The 19,444-nt window shown below is 39.4% G+C and overlaps 1 protein-coding gene across 4 annotated transcripts in view; it reads left to right on the top strand.

The window, feature by feature from the left end:
• LOC125225047 (rho GTPase-activating protein conundrum) overlaps positions 1–19,444 on the top strand; it is a 245,632-nt gene that overhangs the window by 99,841 nt on the left and 126,347 nt on the right. For all 4 annotated transcript variants that reach the window (XM_048128555.1, XM_048128554.1, XM_048128557.1 and 1 more), the window contains one exon: positions 1,532–1,667. In XM_048128555.1, coding sequence (XP_047984512.1) covers positions 1,532–1,667 — 136 coding nt within the window. The remainder of the gene's footprint in view (positions 1–1,531; positions 1,668–19,444) is intronic.

Below are 19,444 nucleotides of genomic sequence, written 5' to 3'. Positions count from 1 at the left end.
TCCGCGGCAACAGCTATCGAGACAAAGTACTGTTAGGGGTTAAACTTGAGGTTACGTATTGAAGTGTCAATAAAGTAGGTATGATAACGGTCTTTGATAATATATGTTTAAATTCCCCTAGGTGCTACGTGTATTGAAGAATCCGAGTTTCGACTTATAATGCTATGCTCAAACACTGCGACTTTAAAAACGGCAGTACCGTAGAAGCAAAGAAACTACTATTTAAAATCTTACAGTCATTTACTTATGCAGAGACAGAAGAAATTTTAGCAAATATACTCAGGGGCGGCTCACTCCGCGATTCTATCGCCGCGCTACAAGTATATATTTTTTTTTTATTTTTTTTTTTATTATAAATGGGCTTACTCTTGACCTTTACTCTCTATGCTGGCGGCCGCGAGTTCGCGGCCTAATCAGGGGTGGCGCGCGTTCTCACGAAACGCACGTTCGCACATTCTATTGTTACATTACGTAGCGAGTTTTTTTCAAGGTTCATATGCGATGTCCACGTGTAGAATGGCTAATAATGCTTAGTTAAATAGACATCATGAATAAAATAGGACAATCTTACACTGATCTTATTGATTAAGTCCAACGGAAAAGTTCAATAAGGCTTGTGATGCTGGAGGCTGTAACAAAAATATAAAAAATACTGTATATATACCTAGAAAGTACCCAAGACTTGAATATATAGTATAACTATTTATCTGAGAATTAATGCGTTTTAAACCATAGGCAACCCTATCCTCCGACGCTGCGCACGTGCGGCTCATTTCTTTGTTAGAATTTAGTAGGCATTTAAAAAGGCGGCATTTCGTGAACATCAAAGCAGTGGGCCTTCTGTACTTGTACTATTATATATTCTGTGATATACTTTAGATTTAAGCCCTTGATAGGCTTTGTACACAGAATGAAAAGTTTTGTTTTGTTTTATTTGTTTAAGTACTTATCTTTAGTCTGTTTTACCAAAAAATGCTAGACTTTATTTTGTAACTTGGTTCTATATAATGTTAAAACTGTTAACTGGTTCACCGGAAATCGCAATAGAGGCGTAGCCTAGTGCGGAGACCCCTGACAAGTTCTGTTTGTAATGTTTTTCTTTGATAATAAATGTATTTTTATTGCTATTCATTAACACAAGCTCCAATGCAAAAATATCACACAAAAATAGGTAATATCTTCGGTTAGAGTGATAGTTTACCATTGAAATAAAACTACGGAACTCGGTCACCTGTTGACCACGAACGCTGAATAGCTTGCCGGTCGAATTTCCGTACAGAAAACGTATTCTCATTGAATCAAAATAGTTCAAATTGCTGCATTAATATTTGACGTCCCGTACTTGATTACGTGTGTTTCCGACAAGCGCCATTTCTTCACGTATATGTTGCCAACTTGCTACCACGCGAATTAAGCCTTTTTCATGCTTTTGTCTCAAAAGTTTATTGAACCAGCTAAATGTGTAACCTTTTTATTGAAGTCACTGTTTGTGAAATAGAAATCTATATTAATAAAATAAAAATTGTTTCAGGTGTCCCCCGAGGTCCGAATGGCGCTGCCGCTGCCCCGCGCGCCGGACCCGGTCCTAGCCGCCTACTGGGCCGACTATGAGGACCTCTCTCGGCTCAGCCAGACACATACGGACGACGACGACAATCTATATGAAGGTAGGTGTACAAAACGGAATGCGTTTACTAAATATCCTGGTAGATGGCGCTGTTACGTCCGGCGAGTTTTCTAGAACGCGCTAACGTTAGTTCATCGTAGACTCCTTATAAGACCCAGGTGTGTGGTCGAATATGAGGACCTCTCTCGGTTAAGCCTAACACGTACGGATGACGACGACGATCTTTATGGAGGTGAGTCTTGACCAAATGTCCTGGTAGATGGCGCTGTTACCAGCGGCGAGTTTTCTACAACGCGCTAACGTTTGTTCATCGTAGAATCTATATAAGACTCGGTCCTGGCCGCTTACTGGGCCGAGTACGAGGACCTCTCTCGGCTGAGCCAGACCACACATACGGATGATGACGACAATCTATATGAAGGTGAGTGTGTGAGTGTTTACACAATATCCCGATAGATGGCGCTGTTACCAACGTCCAGTTTACAACGCGCTAACGTTAAGTTCATCGTAGAATCCTTATGACCCAGGTGCGGTGCGTGGAGAATATGAAGACCTCTGTCGGCTATCTAAGCACGACACACACGGACGACGCGACGACGACGATTTATAATTACCACTACTAAGTAATAAGTATCTCTATCTAGGACTTTCTCCAAAATCCTCATTAGATAGAACGTTTCCTTGTCTCGATCAGCTGATTATCGGAACACACACAATTATGAAAAGATTAGATACGCTCGATAAGATAACACAGAAGGAAAATGACATGTAAATATTGACAGTCTCGATGGCGCAGCACCATTCATAAAATTACAATGTATATTATTATATACTGAAGTTGTTATGAAACTTGAGTATGTATGTCGTTATTTATAAGTCCGCGTGATTTTATCCACGTGACACTGTAAACGATATTGAACTTGTACATGTTTGAACTATAAGGTTATGGCAGGCAGTATACTTTATTACAATAATTAAGTATTTCTATATTTATTTAAAATTACAGTTTGTAATAAAAGCGCTGACATCTGACATTATTTAAAGATTTTTTTTATTTAAAATTTCAAGTTAAAGTAGACGAATTAAAATTTAAGCAATCCATCGAAAGTTTCCCAAAAGTTTTTTAGTAAAAAAAAAAAAGTTTAGTAACCTACTCGTATTTACCTACACTTCCTATGTAAATTTCGTATTCATGTAATAAAATTAAATAGTTTGTCATGTATTGCGCCTATTTACGCGTAGAAGAGCTCTCTAGTGACCTACTTGCTGAATAAACGTTTTTAATTTGTATTATTTTTGTCAAGGACCCCCAATCAAATTTCAATCGAAAATTCTTTAATAGGTACGAAGGTAAAAGTAAATGTTACGTCAATATATCCGGCACACTTGTCCAGCCTTGGTGAAGCACTTGACATTTGCCAGTTTTATGAATGGGTGCCGCCATCTTTTTCCCGCCGATTTTCGCAACACTCGTGACTTTCTCGAATGTCACGACGGGTCAGTCGCCTGCGCATGTTTTATCTCTTTCACTCTTTTAAGGTTGGAGATGGGAGTGAAAGAGGAAAAGTTTTACTAGACGATAAATAAAGGCTTATGATGTTATAAACAATATTTGGTTTAGTCGAAGCGCTTAGTTAGTAGGTCTACAGTTTAATTCAGGCAATCTTTTATATATTCAGTACTAGCTTTTGCTGGCGGCTCCGCTCGCGTTAGAAAGAGACAAAAGTAGCCTACGTCACTCTCCATCCTTTCAAATATCTCCACCTAAAAAATCACGTAAATTCGTCGCTCCATTTTGCCGCGATGCCGTGAAAACGGACAAACAGACACACACTTTCCCATTTATAATATTATGGATAGTATGGATTTGATCATAAGTCTACGAAGCGAGTATTTCAAATAAATAGCGCCATTGATGCATTTTAGGGAAAAACCTACTTAGTCGTCTAAATAATATTTCTAATAAATATAAAACAAGATTTGATCTGTTTTGCACCTTACATACATATTCAAAATTTGGTTAGTAATTTCCAAAAAGAAATAACTCAAGGCTCAAGGTGCGTATACATTTACATGGGCCAGTATAATTATTATGTGCCAAATTAAGGTGCGTCCATGTCGTCAAACTGGTTTATGTTGACTTGCGGACAGTCGACAAGGCTGCTGACGACACCCGTATGATAATTACTCATTTTCGCAATGCCATAAGTGATCAATGATCATAGTCATTTACCATTTACCTATTGATTTTTCGTAATTTTTCCTTGGCTATCAATGATATGTAATAAACTTACTTTCCTTTTTTACCAAACGGGTCTGTTTTTATGTTATAGCTAATTTTTTCGTTTTATTTTAATAAAATTTGGTTGATTGATTAGATTGAAGAGTTTTGCACTAAGAGGAAATAAATGTAAAATAACAACTTAATTATGTTAAACTTGTGTAAGTTCTTGTTATACATGAAATTTGTGCAAATCTTATAACTTTCCAATGGTTTTCTGATCTAAATGCGTATTTTAATCGTTGGTTATTCAAAAGTTAATTTAAACTGCAATGCACGGGTCACCCGTTGACCACGAACGCTGTAAAGAGTTCGAAACGTCGGGATGTACATATTTTAAATTCATTATACGCGATTTAATCCGTTTCCATAGTTTTATTTCATGAGTAACTATCGCGGTAACCGAAGACAATATTATGCAATTAGTTTATTAAAGATCAGAAGACGGCTCGGATGGCTGTCTAGAATAACGCCGTGTCTTGCGTGGGCGACGGTCGCGCGACCGTCGCCGTCGCGTCTCATCGCATCGTCTACTTCCATATCGATAAGGTTTGATTTCGTATGCGTCGCATCGCCGTCGCGCGACCATCGCGCGACCGTCGCCCACGCAAGCCACGACGTAAAAATCTCAATCATATATTCTTCATGATTTCTCAACTTGCTCAGCTAATCTTTATTTAAACAAATTAAATACAAACATTTAATTGGACGTATAAAAATGCATCAGCCAATTATGTTAAATTGCATTGATAGCGTTGTAAAGATTTCTTATAATTAAATGATGACATTTATGACATACCATTTCTGTTTTGGAATGTCAGTATTATTTCGCTTCGAAGAAAAATGTTTTAAGTTTTGATTTACGATTTAAAAATGAATATGTGCTTACTTTTGTCCAGTTGTGCCCGACTGAATTTAGACAGGCTACGTTATAAAGCGGATCTTTCTGTTCGGTCGAAGTTTTGGTTTTAGCCAAAACTAATTTTAAACCTTACATTTGGTGTCCGAGTAAAAAAACGTATTAACGCCGTGGCTTGCGTGGGCGACGGTCGCGCGATGGTCGCGCGACGGCGATGCGACGCATACGAAATCAAACCTTATCGATATGGAAGTATGAGAAGCGACAGACATGGCGTAAGTATACAGATGTAGTGCGAACGTTCACATTTGTCACGCTAGTTCAGACAGTGTCAGTACCTACGTCTTTTACGGAGACTGGCGGAAATCATGACACGTTCGTAAACTTCCGTAAAAATACGAAAGAAAAATCTTTTCGCACTACCTACATCTGTATCGTATACTACAACAAACACGACACGAACTGTCAGATTGTACGCGTTTTCATGACAACACTCTGATAAAGCTAATTCAAGAAACGGGCCCAAAGAGAACGAAATCTGCACTTTCTTCCGATTCCGATCGCTCATCGCACGCGATCCTTCATCGCACGCGATCTTTCAGTTGCATGCTATCCGCTGTCACTTGTTCGAATGACATCGCAATGTTTGCATCATGGAAATGATTCGACATATGACTTGATTGTATCTAGTTGCTAAGAGCTGTCGATGCTGAAACTGAAATTTTAATTTGTGTCGCCTAACTTCAAACTCGGGTAAATCCATTCTGCTTTAAGGTTGATTATGTATAAAAATATATATAATCTGAAAAAGAATCACCCTTATACCAGAATGGATTAACCCGAGTTTGAAGTTTAGCGATACATTTAGTCTGTTCGGACAGAGAAGAGTCGTGGAATGTATTGGATCCCATACATTTCACGCCTCATCTCTTTCCGAACTGGCCCCGTAGCCGAATGGCATTTCTACGACGCGAAACGAAAACGAAACGCCGCGAAAGGTAGCCTAGCTCTGTCGCGCCAATACGCAAGAGCGATAGAGATAGATATATATATCTACGAGCGTTTCGTTTCGTGAGCGTTTGTGCATTCGGCTACGCACGCTGAATCTACTTTGATTTCGTATATTTTGATACCTGCAACATATTTTTCATAGAACTTCCCCAATACTTCTGCCTGATGCCTGATACAACATTTACCGACTGTCGACCTAGGTTTTACCAGCAAAACGTAGGTTTTACCTTACCTCGGGCTTTTGCAGTGACATATATAATGTGTAAGACTTAAATGCATTACGATTTCAAAATACACGCCGGTCTGAAAAACATTGAGGTCAACATCAACTGCATTTCACTTTGCAAAAAGTGCACTTGTCGTACAACCTTGCACCCATTTGAGACATATTTTTTGTAATTTAAATACTAATTTATTAAAAAATACTACTCTAATAAGAATCATCACACATTTGTTGAATGAAAAGGCTAGGAGTTATTGACAGGTGCCGACAGAGATTTTAAAGTTTCGTAGCAAAAATAGGATAAAAGGAACTTATTCAAACTCCTTTCCTTAATAATGGTAATTTATGCTAATTTATTATTATTTGAATCAATATTTTTTACGTTATCTAGCACGTTGAATTGTATAAACTTAATTAGTTGCCGTCATTCCTTCATTTATATCATTACAAATGTAAGTAATTTCTTCGGAGTAATGTCATTACTCATTATTAATGTTAGTGTCTGAGCCGCTTCAGATTTTCGTGTCATCCGAGAATCCATACTAATATTATAAATGGGAAAGTGTGTGTGTCTGTTTGTGTGTCCGACTTTCACGGCAAAACGGAGCGACGAATTGACGTGATTTTTTAAGTGGAGATAGTTGAAGGGGTGGAGAGTGACATAGGCTACTTTTTGTTTCTTTCTAAGGCCGTTTTCACATTATCCGATCCGATATCGGATGTCGGAAGGATTTCAATGGAAAAAATCCAAGATGGCGCCTGTAATGTAGGGATATCGGTCCGACATCCGATATCGGATCGGGTAATGTGAAAACGCACTAACGCGAGCGAAGCCGCAGGCAAAAGCTAGTATTTCATATTTTCAACAAAGTCTCGACTACACTATTCATATTTCAAAATATCCTCAAAATATCTCTTGAAAAAGATCCTCGGAAATGGATCGAAACATGTCGAGCGTTATATATCGACTTAATACGTGAACCCGCTTAAAATATTTTTAAATATGTCTGAGTCTAGTTAAAATTACACCATTCATATCTCATATGTGCAAACAATACAGACATAAAGGTTTTCTGAAATTAGGCTTTATAACGGCACACAAATGCGCGAAATGTGTTCACATTCGCACACTCATTTTCTGCACCTGATTGTTTTCAACTATTTTAACTACCGTAAGATAATGTAACTTAACCGAAATATTTCTATAGAAAGACATTTTTGACAAACAAATGAGTCATAAAAGTTTAATTAAATGGGATTGTTCACATTTTTATTTAAACAAGTAAATAAAACATGTTTTGTATGTATATAAGTATGTATTTACCTATATAAGTATGTATATTGTCGCTTAGCACCCATAGTACAAGCTTTGCTTAGTTTGGGGCTAAGTTGATCTGTGTAAAGTGTCCCCAATATTTATTTATTTACATTCTTTGCACTACATTCAGGTATTTCATAGCTATTTAACAATAAATGAATTTTCAATTTAAAAATTAGCGTTTTTTACATGTTTAATGAGTATAAAAGCCACTTTTTTGCTCACTTTTTCCACAAAATATAATCAATTAAAACGTATACTCTAGCAAAGCGACCTTGTCAAAGGCGCAAATTTAAAAATGTAAGCTCAGAAAGATTGCGTCTCAAAGAATCTTTAGTCCGTTTTCACATTATCCGATCCGATATCGGATATCGGAAAGATTTTAATGGAAAAAATCCAAGATGGTGGATGGATGTCGATCCGACATCCGATATTGGATCGGATTTGTTATCGAGATAATTGGGTGTATTTCAGTTTATGTAGGCTATCTGTAAAAAAATTAGTTGACTCTGATGTGACAGCTCACCACACACACCACACCACACCACAGATCAGAGGAGTAATATGGGTCAAATCTATTGCGCAAGCCATCCGGTTTTACCTCATCCCAAACAAACAGAAGCCAAACGGGTTATGAAGTTGCGATGCAATAGGCTTGACATTATTCACAATGGCCTTCCTGCCTTGGGCAATGCTTTGTCTCGCTCTTTGTAAGCCCTCCCCTCCTCCCGTTCCATCTTAGCCTGAATAGTACATTACGATACAAGTGCTAAAAGAGGAAATTCGAAACAAGTGGCGATAAATTAAAGAGAGAGAAAAGACACTAGTGCGAGAAGTGGTTTATTTCTCGTCAGGTCGAAACATCGGAGGGCCATCTGTACTGAAAAACTTCGTACGATACACGTGCGAAAAGGAAATTCGTAACTATTGTCGATTTAAAACGCCACTAGTTCCGACCCTCCCCTTTTCCGCACTTGTTTTGTAATATACTATTTTGTTCTTAAATAGCTGGGTTCCGCTTTGGTAACCTAATCGCAAAAATTGGCACATGTTTTACAAAGCCGACCCCATTAGCACTTAGTAAACATTTGACATTTAAAACAATAGTCTTCCTGCGTTATGCAACGCTTTGTCTCAGCGACCAATTGTAAAATGTCGCGGGATGTGGCTCAACACTATTAGGTCCTACTATACCGTGAAGGTTAGAGGATGTATTGTTTGTATTGTCAGCTGCGGAGATAGCTGACCCCCCTTTATAAGTGGGCACCATCTTAAAATGTGGTTCAAGACTATTAGGACCTACTATACCGTGAACGCTGGCTCGCACTAATGAGTTTTTCAGAACCAAAGACATACAACTCCGTATAGACAGATAGTCTAAGAAAAAAGCGTACCTCAGTACCATATAGGAAAAGGTACAGTGGCCTAGATGGCATTACACCTTTGGGATATGCTCAGCTAGATGGCGCTAATATTAATATTTGACATTTTAACACATATCAAGTTAAGAATATGAGCCAAATTGTCAAAACTGAGGTTCAAAAGTGTTAAGCTTGCGTCGTGAGATGGCAGTCTATGCACTGTGATTACACATTTTACTTTGACAGTAACTCTCTATAATACTCGATCCTCTTTGTTCAGAATTTACGTGCGAAATATCATTTGATATTATTATTTGCCAGTCGCAACGCATTTGGTGAAGGAAACATTTTGAGAAAACCAGAATAATCCCAATAAGGCCTAGTTAGCTACCTTTCGGGTTGGAAGGTCAGATTGCAGTTGATTTCTTAAAAACTGCTTACGCCAAATTTTGGAATTTCTTGTAAAAGCCGACCTCACGCTCCTAATTGCCGTGGCAAATGCCGGGATGACGCTAAGAGGACGATGGACTAAACCTGCCCAAAATATTTTCTCGACAATCAACCTGTGTGTCGCTTACATAACACACACCATCAATAACCGATGGCCAACAATCGGCTTTCTTGCAACCTTGGGCCGCATTCCTTCTGCGTACGCATTCATGAGCGTGGGAGTTTTAGTCCAATTTTAATTAACCAGTATTAAAGCCTTAAAGGAGTATCTTCTAATTCCTTCAAATCGATTCGTTACGTAACGATAAGTTACTAACTTCCTTATTTAGTTTATATAAGTACATAAAAGAATTATACCTTCTACACAATGTATAATTCATAATATTAAGGGAAGAGCGGTGCCTCCCAACACAGGCATTTATTTGCTTACCGGGTGGCTCCATCCCCCGCATCATGTAGTATTGTATTTACGTTTCATAAATAAATAATTATTGATTTTTTTTAATTTTTGAATTCGAATCGTCCACTCTGTACTATTTGTTGCAGGTCGGATTTTAGGGCTTTTCGGCTTTTCAAAAGAAATTCTAGTCTACTTAGTCCGTACTTGCGATTCACATGCTAGAGATTTGATATATTTCAAGTACGTTATTTACACCAGGCAGTGGCAAAGTGTACTACTTACTTAAAGGATCTCAGCTCCTGACACCAGAGAACGAATGCTCAATGAATGACTCTGTGCCCCTTTACACCAGGGTACGCCCGAAGGCTGACAGGTTTTTTATAGTTTCGTCATTCCAAAGTGTAAAGACGAAAATGTAACGGCGTAAAAGACATACTTATGTATTTATAACCTAATAATTCAAACTTATTATTATGTATTAATGGCTTCACTTAGGCTTCGACTCGCGTTGCTGTTGTATGTATGTGGAAGAGACAGGTAGGCCCAGCAGGCTGGACTTTCACGAAACGGATTCGCGAGGAATTTTTTAATGTCCGGTCCGATGGAAGTGCGAATTTTGAGTCAGCGGACAATAAATGTATTTTACAAGTATATTTCACACATTTTTTCTTTTTAGTTTAACTTTCTAGACTCGGGATTTGAATAAAAAAGTAGATACCTATACATAAGCAAGTATAAATGAAATGAAATTATTTATTTTTCAATTTAAGCATTAACACAATGCTCGTATGTAAGTCCAGGGTATATTTTTACAAGTATGAACACTACGTCCGATCCAAATTCGATCCGAAACCCCGAAAATATGGGTCGCAGTAGGCGTACAAGTATTTCTATGGTAAGTTACATACTATAGATCCGATCTCCGTCATCCGATATTTTTCCGTCATTCTTCGTATCTAGTGCGTAAATTACCATAGAAATAGTTCATCGGCTACTATAGATAGACCATTTTTTTTATTTTTTTTTTCACGGATTCGGATCGGATTTAGATCGGTCGTAGTGCAAAACTGCTCTAAACCTTAATGATATATAATAACACTATGTAAATGGATATTAGTGTATAATGAATTTGGAATACATTATACATTATGTTTATATAATTTCATCTGCATAACACGCAATGAACCGTAACTTCGACCTCTGATGCAAATGCATGCAACTCTATGACGTCCATTAACGAGTAATTTTGCATAGGTAATGAGTTGAAGTGCACTAACAGTAATTTGACATGCTTACTAATTATTTTCTCATTTGTTACAGGTACGTTTCTGCCTATTCTGCAAGTTAAAAAAAAATACAAGATAATGGGTAAAGGTAAAAGGTAAAGTTTTCTGTCCTTCGGCTGGAAAACGTTAAATTTCAGGCCGCTGCGCTAAACCAAACTACCGCATTCCGGCTCCGTTGAACAGAAAAGGGCAAGTTTAATATTTATTTTGTCTTCTTAGTTATTAAAACTAAATTAGGTTTAAAAAACACTTTATTTTGATCAGAATAAATACGAAAAACTGTTACAAAAATACCTTAGGTTTTCTGGTTTACAAACGAAAAGATTTTAAGATATTTTATCGAAAAAAAAAAATTATACATCATATAAAGTTGTCGACTCAGCTGCTGTGACAAGCCCGTTGATGTCTTCTTCATAACATACAGAACACGCACCCAAACAGCTCTTGAGAGTCTTGAGTTCATTCAAAGATCGCCAATCGCCATCCCTCTCACTCCCTCGCATTCGTCACACGTGCGACAAAGACGCAAGAATTTCGAGTGTCCATCCGGCGACGGTGTCCAGTGGCAGTGTGTCAGCGCCCGTTACATCGGAATGAGATTCGTAACGGGACCGCGGCCGATTGTCGTGTTAATTTGCTATGTTGATCTGTGTCAGCATTCCATGCACTGGCCACTGCTCTGTCTACAGCCGTCAATCGTAGATAAACAGATACTTAAGACGATACGGTAGGGGTCAATTCTCCATACAAACGCTCTCGACTATTTCCTCCCTGGTTTTGAAGATAGAGCAATGTTTTTTTCAACACAGATTGTTATTATTTTTATCTGTGTCGGACCGTTTTGATTTTTTGTATATTCTGTTTTTTAAAGACTCTAGAGCCAATCAAAAATTTCCAAAAACGGCCTTTTTCATTGTGGCGCAATAAAAGGTGTGATACTCAAGATTACTAGATACTAAGATTAACAATTAACCAAAAAAGCTAAACGGTCCGACATAGACTATTTCATTGTTATTCAGATTCTCAAATTTCGTTCCGAATGATTAAGTTTTGAAGTAGGAAAGAGTCGAGAGCGGAACTTCCATTTTAAAGATTTTTTTGAAATATCTTTTGACTGAGTTGTTCTTAATGGACAATTTTTTTTAGATAAATCTAAAATCGAAATAAGATGTCATATACACAGACCAACCCCTATAGACATCTATTACAAGACGACTCGCGGTCGCCAGCCTTCCTAGTATTTGCACTGATATAAGCGCGGGCGCTCGCCGTGCCCGATCAGTATCGACCAAGTAACAGACCCGAAAGCAGCGCGTGTTTTTCGCACAAAAAAATTGGAAAAGGGTATTTTGATGCCTTAAAGATGTCCACCTGTAGTGTGAAATGGTGTGGAAAGGTAACAAGAAGCTCAAATTTAAAAACAGACGGCATTACATTCCACAAATAAGTCATATTTATAATTTATTCAGAGCCGACATAGGTCAACTTACATTGGCCACTTACGCGTCAGTAGAGGGACAGTCATACTTCTGTCCCTTTTCATCTGGCGCGACTGCCCGCCGTCCTTGAAACGGCCAATCACAGCGCGCTTAACACATTCCCCGCCCGCTCCTCGCACCCCAAACACTGGTGACTCGTATCGCGAACCAAATATACAAGACTGCCACTCTATAGGAGGTTCTCTGTGGTCATATATTAAAGAAAAAATGACGAGCACCACCAGTGGTGAAGGCCAGTGGATAAATCTAGTTAATAACACTTGTATATTTAACTAAAATTCCCAAGTTGAAAGGGGGGCTCCTTTCCATTTTAGCATTTTCGTTACCGTATCCTCTTAAGGCTCATCAAGACGGCGCGCGACCTCGCAATCCTCGCATGCAATTTTAGTCACATTTATAGATTAGACAGCGCGCAGCGGCCGATTTGCTATGTTGATATATGTCAGAATTCCGTGCACTGGCCACTGGTTACGTAGCCTAATGCACAAACGCTTACTATTGTTATCATAGCTAAGTATCTCTATCGCGCTTCCCTTCCGTATTGACGACCCAGAGCCAGACTGCATTTCGATTGGCGTCTAGCGTCAAGTTGTCATTTCGGCTACGCCGGTTGCCACTGGACAAACTACAGATTCATAAATAAACAGACAGTTAATACTCGTTGACTGAATCTGCATTAAGACATCAGAATCAGAAACAGAATATTTATTGGTAAAAACAATTTTACATGTCAACTAATAAATATTTACAAAATTATATCTAAAAAAAATATGTATATATATATATATTATGTACCTAATCTCCAAATGCCAAATCTATTCATGCAATTGCACTCGAACAGTTGTATTGTTTATAGGCGTTGTATTTTCAGTTTCCTATTAACAATGTGTCATTAATAGAAATAAATACTTAAGTAATTGTAACCTTAAAGTATAATTTGCGACAATAAATGACTTTTTTTTTTATTAAATTGTAACATAACTCTATTGTCACTAAATGTATAAAATAAAAATATTATAGGACATTTTTACACATATTGACTGAGTCCTACGGTAAGCTCAAGAAGGCTTGTGTTGCGGGTACTCAGACAACGATATAATATACAAATATTATATACATAGAAAACATCCATGACTCAGGAACAAATATCTGTGCTCATCACACAAATAAATGCCCTTACCGGGATTCGAACCCAGGACCGCGGCATAGCAGGCAGGGTCACTACGCGCTAGGCCAGACCGGTCGTCAATATTGTCTGTTGTAATAGCCTAGTATTATCATTGGCTTGTGGATGTCGTTAGCATGCATTTCGGAATTAAACGCAAATAGGCAATACACGCGATGGTTCCAAGGCGAGTGAAAGACAGAAGGCCACCACTTTTACAAGCAAGGTGATGTTGCACAACCACGTATACAACACTAGCGTGTTGCCGGACATGTCTTCCGAACTTATATCGAAAATATTCATTCTCAAGTATTTTTAGGGTTCCGTAGTCAACTAGGAACCCTTATAGTTTCGCCATGTCTGTTTGTCCGTCCGTCCATCCGTCCGTCCGTCCGTCCGTCCATCCGTCCATCCGTCCGTCCGTCCGTTCGTCCGTCCGTCCGTCCGTCCGTCCGTCCGTCCGTCCGTCCGTCCGTCCGTCCGTCCGTCCGTCCGCGGATAATCTCAGTAACCGTTAGCACTAGAAAGCTGAAATTTGGTACCAATATGTACATCAATCACGCCAACAAAATGCAAAAATAAAAAGTGGAAAAAAATATTTTATTAGGGTACCCCCCCTACATGTAAAGTGGGGGCTGATATTTTTTTCATTCTAAACCCAACGTGATAGGTATTTAAAAATGAATAAGGGTTTACTAAAATCGTTTTTGATAATATTAATATTTTCGGAAATAATCGCTCCTAAAGAAGAAAAAAGTGCGTCCCCCCCCCTCTAACTTTTGAACCATATTATTATTATTCTCTTTATTTATTTCTTTTCTTAGATTAGGCTTTTTACAATATGAGTATAAAAGTAAAATAAAATAAAACACTTACAAAACAATATAAAACATATAAACACATTATAAAAAACCTAACCTAGGGTGCCGCCAGCAGCGGGGCAGGGCCCAAGCTGCCGGTGGTTAGGGCTGCAGAGAGAGGAACCGTCGGACTATCCGCGCTGTGTCCAAAATCACCGCCTTCTGCATCTGGCCCTTGATCCAACCACCGAGCGAGAGTCTCTTAAGATGTTGGTCGAGACTCTTCGCTATGAGACCGTTCGCTGAAACGACTATCGGGACAATGATCGTTGAATCAACATCCCACATGGTAGTTATCTCGTGAGCCAAGTCTAGGTACTTACTGGACTTGTCCTTCTCGGCTTTCACGAGATTCTCATCATGGGGGATGGTGATGTCAACGAGTACGGCCCGGCGTTGCGGTCGATCTATTATCACAATGTCAGGCTTATTGGCTACAATAGTCCTGTCAGTGATAATAGATCGATCCCAATAGAGCGTGGCACGGCCATTTTCAAGAACTGGCGCAGGTAAGTACTTGTAGTACGGTACTTCGCGGTCCACAAGGCCGTATTGAAGAGCAAGCTGCTGGTGAATGATCCGGGCTACGAGATTATGCCTGTGCAAGTACTCACCATTAGCAAGATGAGAACAACCGGAAATGATATGCCTGAGTGATTCTCCGGGACGGCGGCATGCCCGACAAATGTCGACCGTGCCGTCCTTCAGGATATATTTCCGGTAGTTGTTCGTCATCATAACTTCGTCCGCAATTGCACAGGCAAAACCCTCAGTTTCTCCGAAGAGGTCCCCGAATCGTAACCAGTTCACCGATGCGAGCAGGTCTACATCGGGTCCCGTGAGGGCCTTGTAGAACCGCCCGTGTAGCTGCTTGCTCTCCCATACCGCCTTGCGGTCCGCAGTACTTAGTACCACAGGTTTGCGCCAGTTCTCTTTCGCCAAGGAGAGCGGCGTGAGGTTTCCGTCCACTGCCACCACATCACGATGCATCCCACACTCGTTGTTAAGGAAGTAATTCCTGAGATTGTACACCTCACGGTTGTGGAGATTTTTGGCGTTTAGGAAGCCTCGACCTCCGCACTTCCGTGGGATGTACAATCTCATTATTATTATTATTATTATTATTATTTGGAGCCCGTCGTGTCCCACTGCTGGGCAAAGGCCTCCCCCCAATTTTTCCACTGATCTCTATCCAGTGCTATGTCTGACCATTCCTCCAAGAAGGAGTCCAGTTCATCCCTCCATCGCCGGCGGGGGGGGGGTTGAACCATATGTTTAAAAAATATGAAAAAAATCACAAAAGTAGGACTTTATAAAGACTTTTTAGGAAAGTTTTGAACTTGATAGGTTTAGTAGTTTTTGAGAAAAATACGGAACCCTACACTGAGCGTGGCCCGACACGCTCTTGGCCGGTTTTTTTTTCTACAAATAAAAGGATTTTAGCTGAACTGAATGAAAAACAGAAGGCCAACACAACTCGGTAAGGTTGATATTGTTGATGTTACATAACGTGTGTGTGTGCCGAACATCCCTTCCGAACTTAAGGCTACGTTCACATGGGGCAAATTTTCTCATATACCGTGTACGAGATTTTATCGAATATCGCAGTGACAGTAAAATTTGTATGACAACTCTGTGAATCTATCACACGACGCCAATGCGAGAAAATCTCATATTCGAGACATATTTTTTACCGCATACCGTAGAGTTTGCCACCAGAGATGCGAGATTCTCGTAATTACTTTATTTGTTCACACGGACAGTGATTTCTCCTATACGTTGTGTTTGTGACGTGTGAACGGCCGGTTTTACCGTATACGAGAAAATATCGAATCGAATAGTTTGACCACTTGAAAAGTTATAATGTGTTACATATAGCATTTAAAACGAAATAAAATAGTTAATTGTTGTAGAAACCTTGATGGACGCTTTATTTAAAAAAAAAACCGTTTATTAAACACTTGCTAACTTAATAATAACCAAGACGAAGGGAAATGGTGCGGAAGAAATTGTCTTTTACTTTCCCAGTCACACAAGATGGCCGACTTGTGACAGGTTTTCTATCATAATGGAGACAATGTCGCTAATACGATATGTGACACAATGGATCGTAAATCTTTACGATCGGTTCGAGGAGAAACAATTTGTGTTACAAATTAGATTTGCTATAAGAAATCAATCTAGTTCTGATTTATTGACAATAAGAGTATCGTGTGTGGATGTAGGTATATAGAAAGTTCCTATAGATAAAATACTATAAACGCGGATTATATCAATGATTTTAAAACACATACAATATACATATATCGTTGTTTGAATGAAGTTTAGTACTATAAAGTCAGCGGCAACTGAGGGAAATCAAATAATTACTCACTTATGTCTAAAATATAATGTGCATAACTAGAGACGTACAAACAATCAAACGAAGGCTATAAACTTGATGGATATCTTGAGAAAAACTATATAAAAACTATAATAAAAAAATATTTTTTAATATGTAATGATGTATCAACAAGTTGAATTTACGTAATTTTGCAATAGTTGTTGTTTATTAGGGTTCCGTACCATAATAAGGTACAAAAGGAACCCTCATGGTGCGATTCTGTCCGTCTGTCTGACACATTTCTAAATACCTATCTTGTTTTTTTGCTAGACTATAACAACAATCGGTAGGTAATACCTAAACGCTATTTATTTTATAATTACGTACCAGGAAAATGATCATACTATAACGATATTAAAATATATCGAACTGCAAAGAGAGTCAATGGTGTTAAAAATTCAAATTCTAATTGACATTGATCTTAAAATAAATTACAATTTAATTGACAGTGTAAAATTGTTCGATTGAATTGGAGTGCGCAAACCCAAGGTGAGCCGCACCAAATTGATTTTCTAATGGCGCCCAACAAGGTTGTATGAATTAACTTGTTATATTTAAATTAACTTGTTGAAAGTGTAGTTCGATATATCGGTTTGGGAACTATTAATACAATTTAACGTCTTCTCTTTATTATTTTCAAGACCGTCTATCAGGGAAGTCCGTCTACTGACTATAACTTATTGTATTTATATATCTACGCTTCTTACACCTCCGAAGGTATACCAGTTTTTCATCCTTAATCCGTCTTCAAGAGATATCCCTAGGACGGACACTAGTTAACAATAAACTAGATTCGTGTTTAGAACTCGAACATCGAGATCAACATGGTTTAATCTTTTTTAACAATTATTTAACAAAGAAACACAATGTTCAATAGGCGAACTTAGTGCCATAAGGCATTCTCTACTAGTCTGGTTTCGCAAAAAAATAAAATAAAATTGAAGCATCTGAAATATTTTGTGTTTTATGTAAGTATGTAACGTAGTAACTTAATAATAAACGTATACTGACTATCACTAGGATGGTTGTCTTAAGGTTCACTATTATCTGGCAGAAACTTTTTACGCATATATTTGATCCGTATAATAGTTCTTGGCAGAAGTCACGTTTGGCAGAATCACCTTACGCAGGATATGCTTTGGCATAAATAATTCCGCAGATTTTTGTAATACTAAATCGTTTGTTGACTTTGTTGTCATAATGTTGATAAGCATAATAGTCTTCTAGTCGAACAATACTTTTGCAGATGATTTTTGTGCATAATATTTAGGCGGCATAAAGTTGCAATTTGCTATTTGATAGCGAGTTGGATGAGTTGTGGATGCAAGATACCTAACACTATGTTTGTACTGTCTCTTTCTCCTGTCTCATCTTCCCCTTCTCCCTCTTCCATTCCAAGAGGAGTCAACCTCTTTAAAAAACCCCAATCTAATATATGGTCCACACCGTGCCGATAGATGCGTGGCTGAGGGGGAGCTCAGTCGCGAACGGTGCCCCTCGATACCGGGCAACCTCGAGGGTGTAATTGCCTTATTCTGGCAAGCGGGGCTCTGTCAGAATGGACGTATTTTCCCTAGCTTCTCGTGGGATTCATATGGAAGTTGACAAAAACATAAATAAAAATAATGAAGGTACCCTGGAAGACCTATGCCAGGAACTTTTGCCCCTGATGGAAGGTGCGGATAACTCTGCCCAAACATCAGAGCATGCCATGGAGGGAGTGGAGAGTACCGAAACGGTTGAAAGGAGCGATTCTCATTGCCCAAACAACCAAACGGAGACCTCCAACCCTGATGTACCCAGATCCGTCAAACAACTGGGGGGATCTGCGAAGGGCCGCTTCAAAGCTCTTAAAGGATTAGGCGTACCGCATGATGAAGCGTTACGACTATCCACGAAGAGCTTCGCGGAACTTAAAAGGATGGGGTATAAGTTCGGGACCTCACAACCCAAACCTGAGCCAAAATCGGCCAAACGGCCACGCTCGGAGGAGACCTCACCGCAGGGTAACTCCAACAAGAACCCAAGGGTGAGTGAGACCCCCCCAACCCAACCCCAACCTTCACAACCCTACAACGAGGTCCTGAGCCAAGTCCGAGTCGGAATCAAGGACTCCAAGCCGATGAGTATCGCGCAACAGGAGTCCCTATGCAATACCATCTTGCAAAAGATTGCGACTTTGGAAATGGACGCAGGACCGAAGTTTAAGGGATACGCTTACAAGCCAGGCTGGTTGCTCATCACTTGCAGCGATCAAAGATCCAAAACCTGGCTTGAGGAAGTAACACCCTCCCTAAAACCTTGGCCGGAAGCCAACCTCAGGGTCATCCCCGAAAATGAGCTTCCCAAGCCAAAAATTGGGATGGTGTTCATTCCTGGGACGCAAGATGTCAAGCAGTCCCTTTCGCTACTCTATGCGCAGAACCAGGGTCTGCACACGGAGTTGTGGAAGATTCTCCACACCAAGGTCGACAAGAGTGGTGTCATGGTCACACTCTCTCTAGACGACGAATCTGTGGAGAACCTCCAAAAAAAGGACCTAAAGGCTAACCTAGGTTTCCGCGAGGTCCAGTTTCGGCTAAAGGGCCACTCCCAGGCCCAACAGCCCGAAACTCAAAACACCCAAACCCCACCACCGCAGCCTGAAATCCCTGCAACACCCATCCCACAAACCCAAACACCCGCCCGAAAGGTGCCTCCGGGCCCAAAACGGTCGGCTCC

This window comes from Leguminivora glycinivorella, chromosome 4 (genome assembly GCF_023078275.1).
Source record: "Leguminivora glycinivorella isolate SPB_JAAS2020 chromosome 4, LegGlyc_1.1, whole genome shotgun sequence".
Lineage (NCBI taxonomy): Eukaryota > Metazoa > Arthropoda > Insecta > Lepidoptera > Tortricidae > Leguminivora > Leguminivora glycinivorella.
This window is presented reverse-complemented; position numbering and strand designations above follow the sequence as displayed.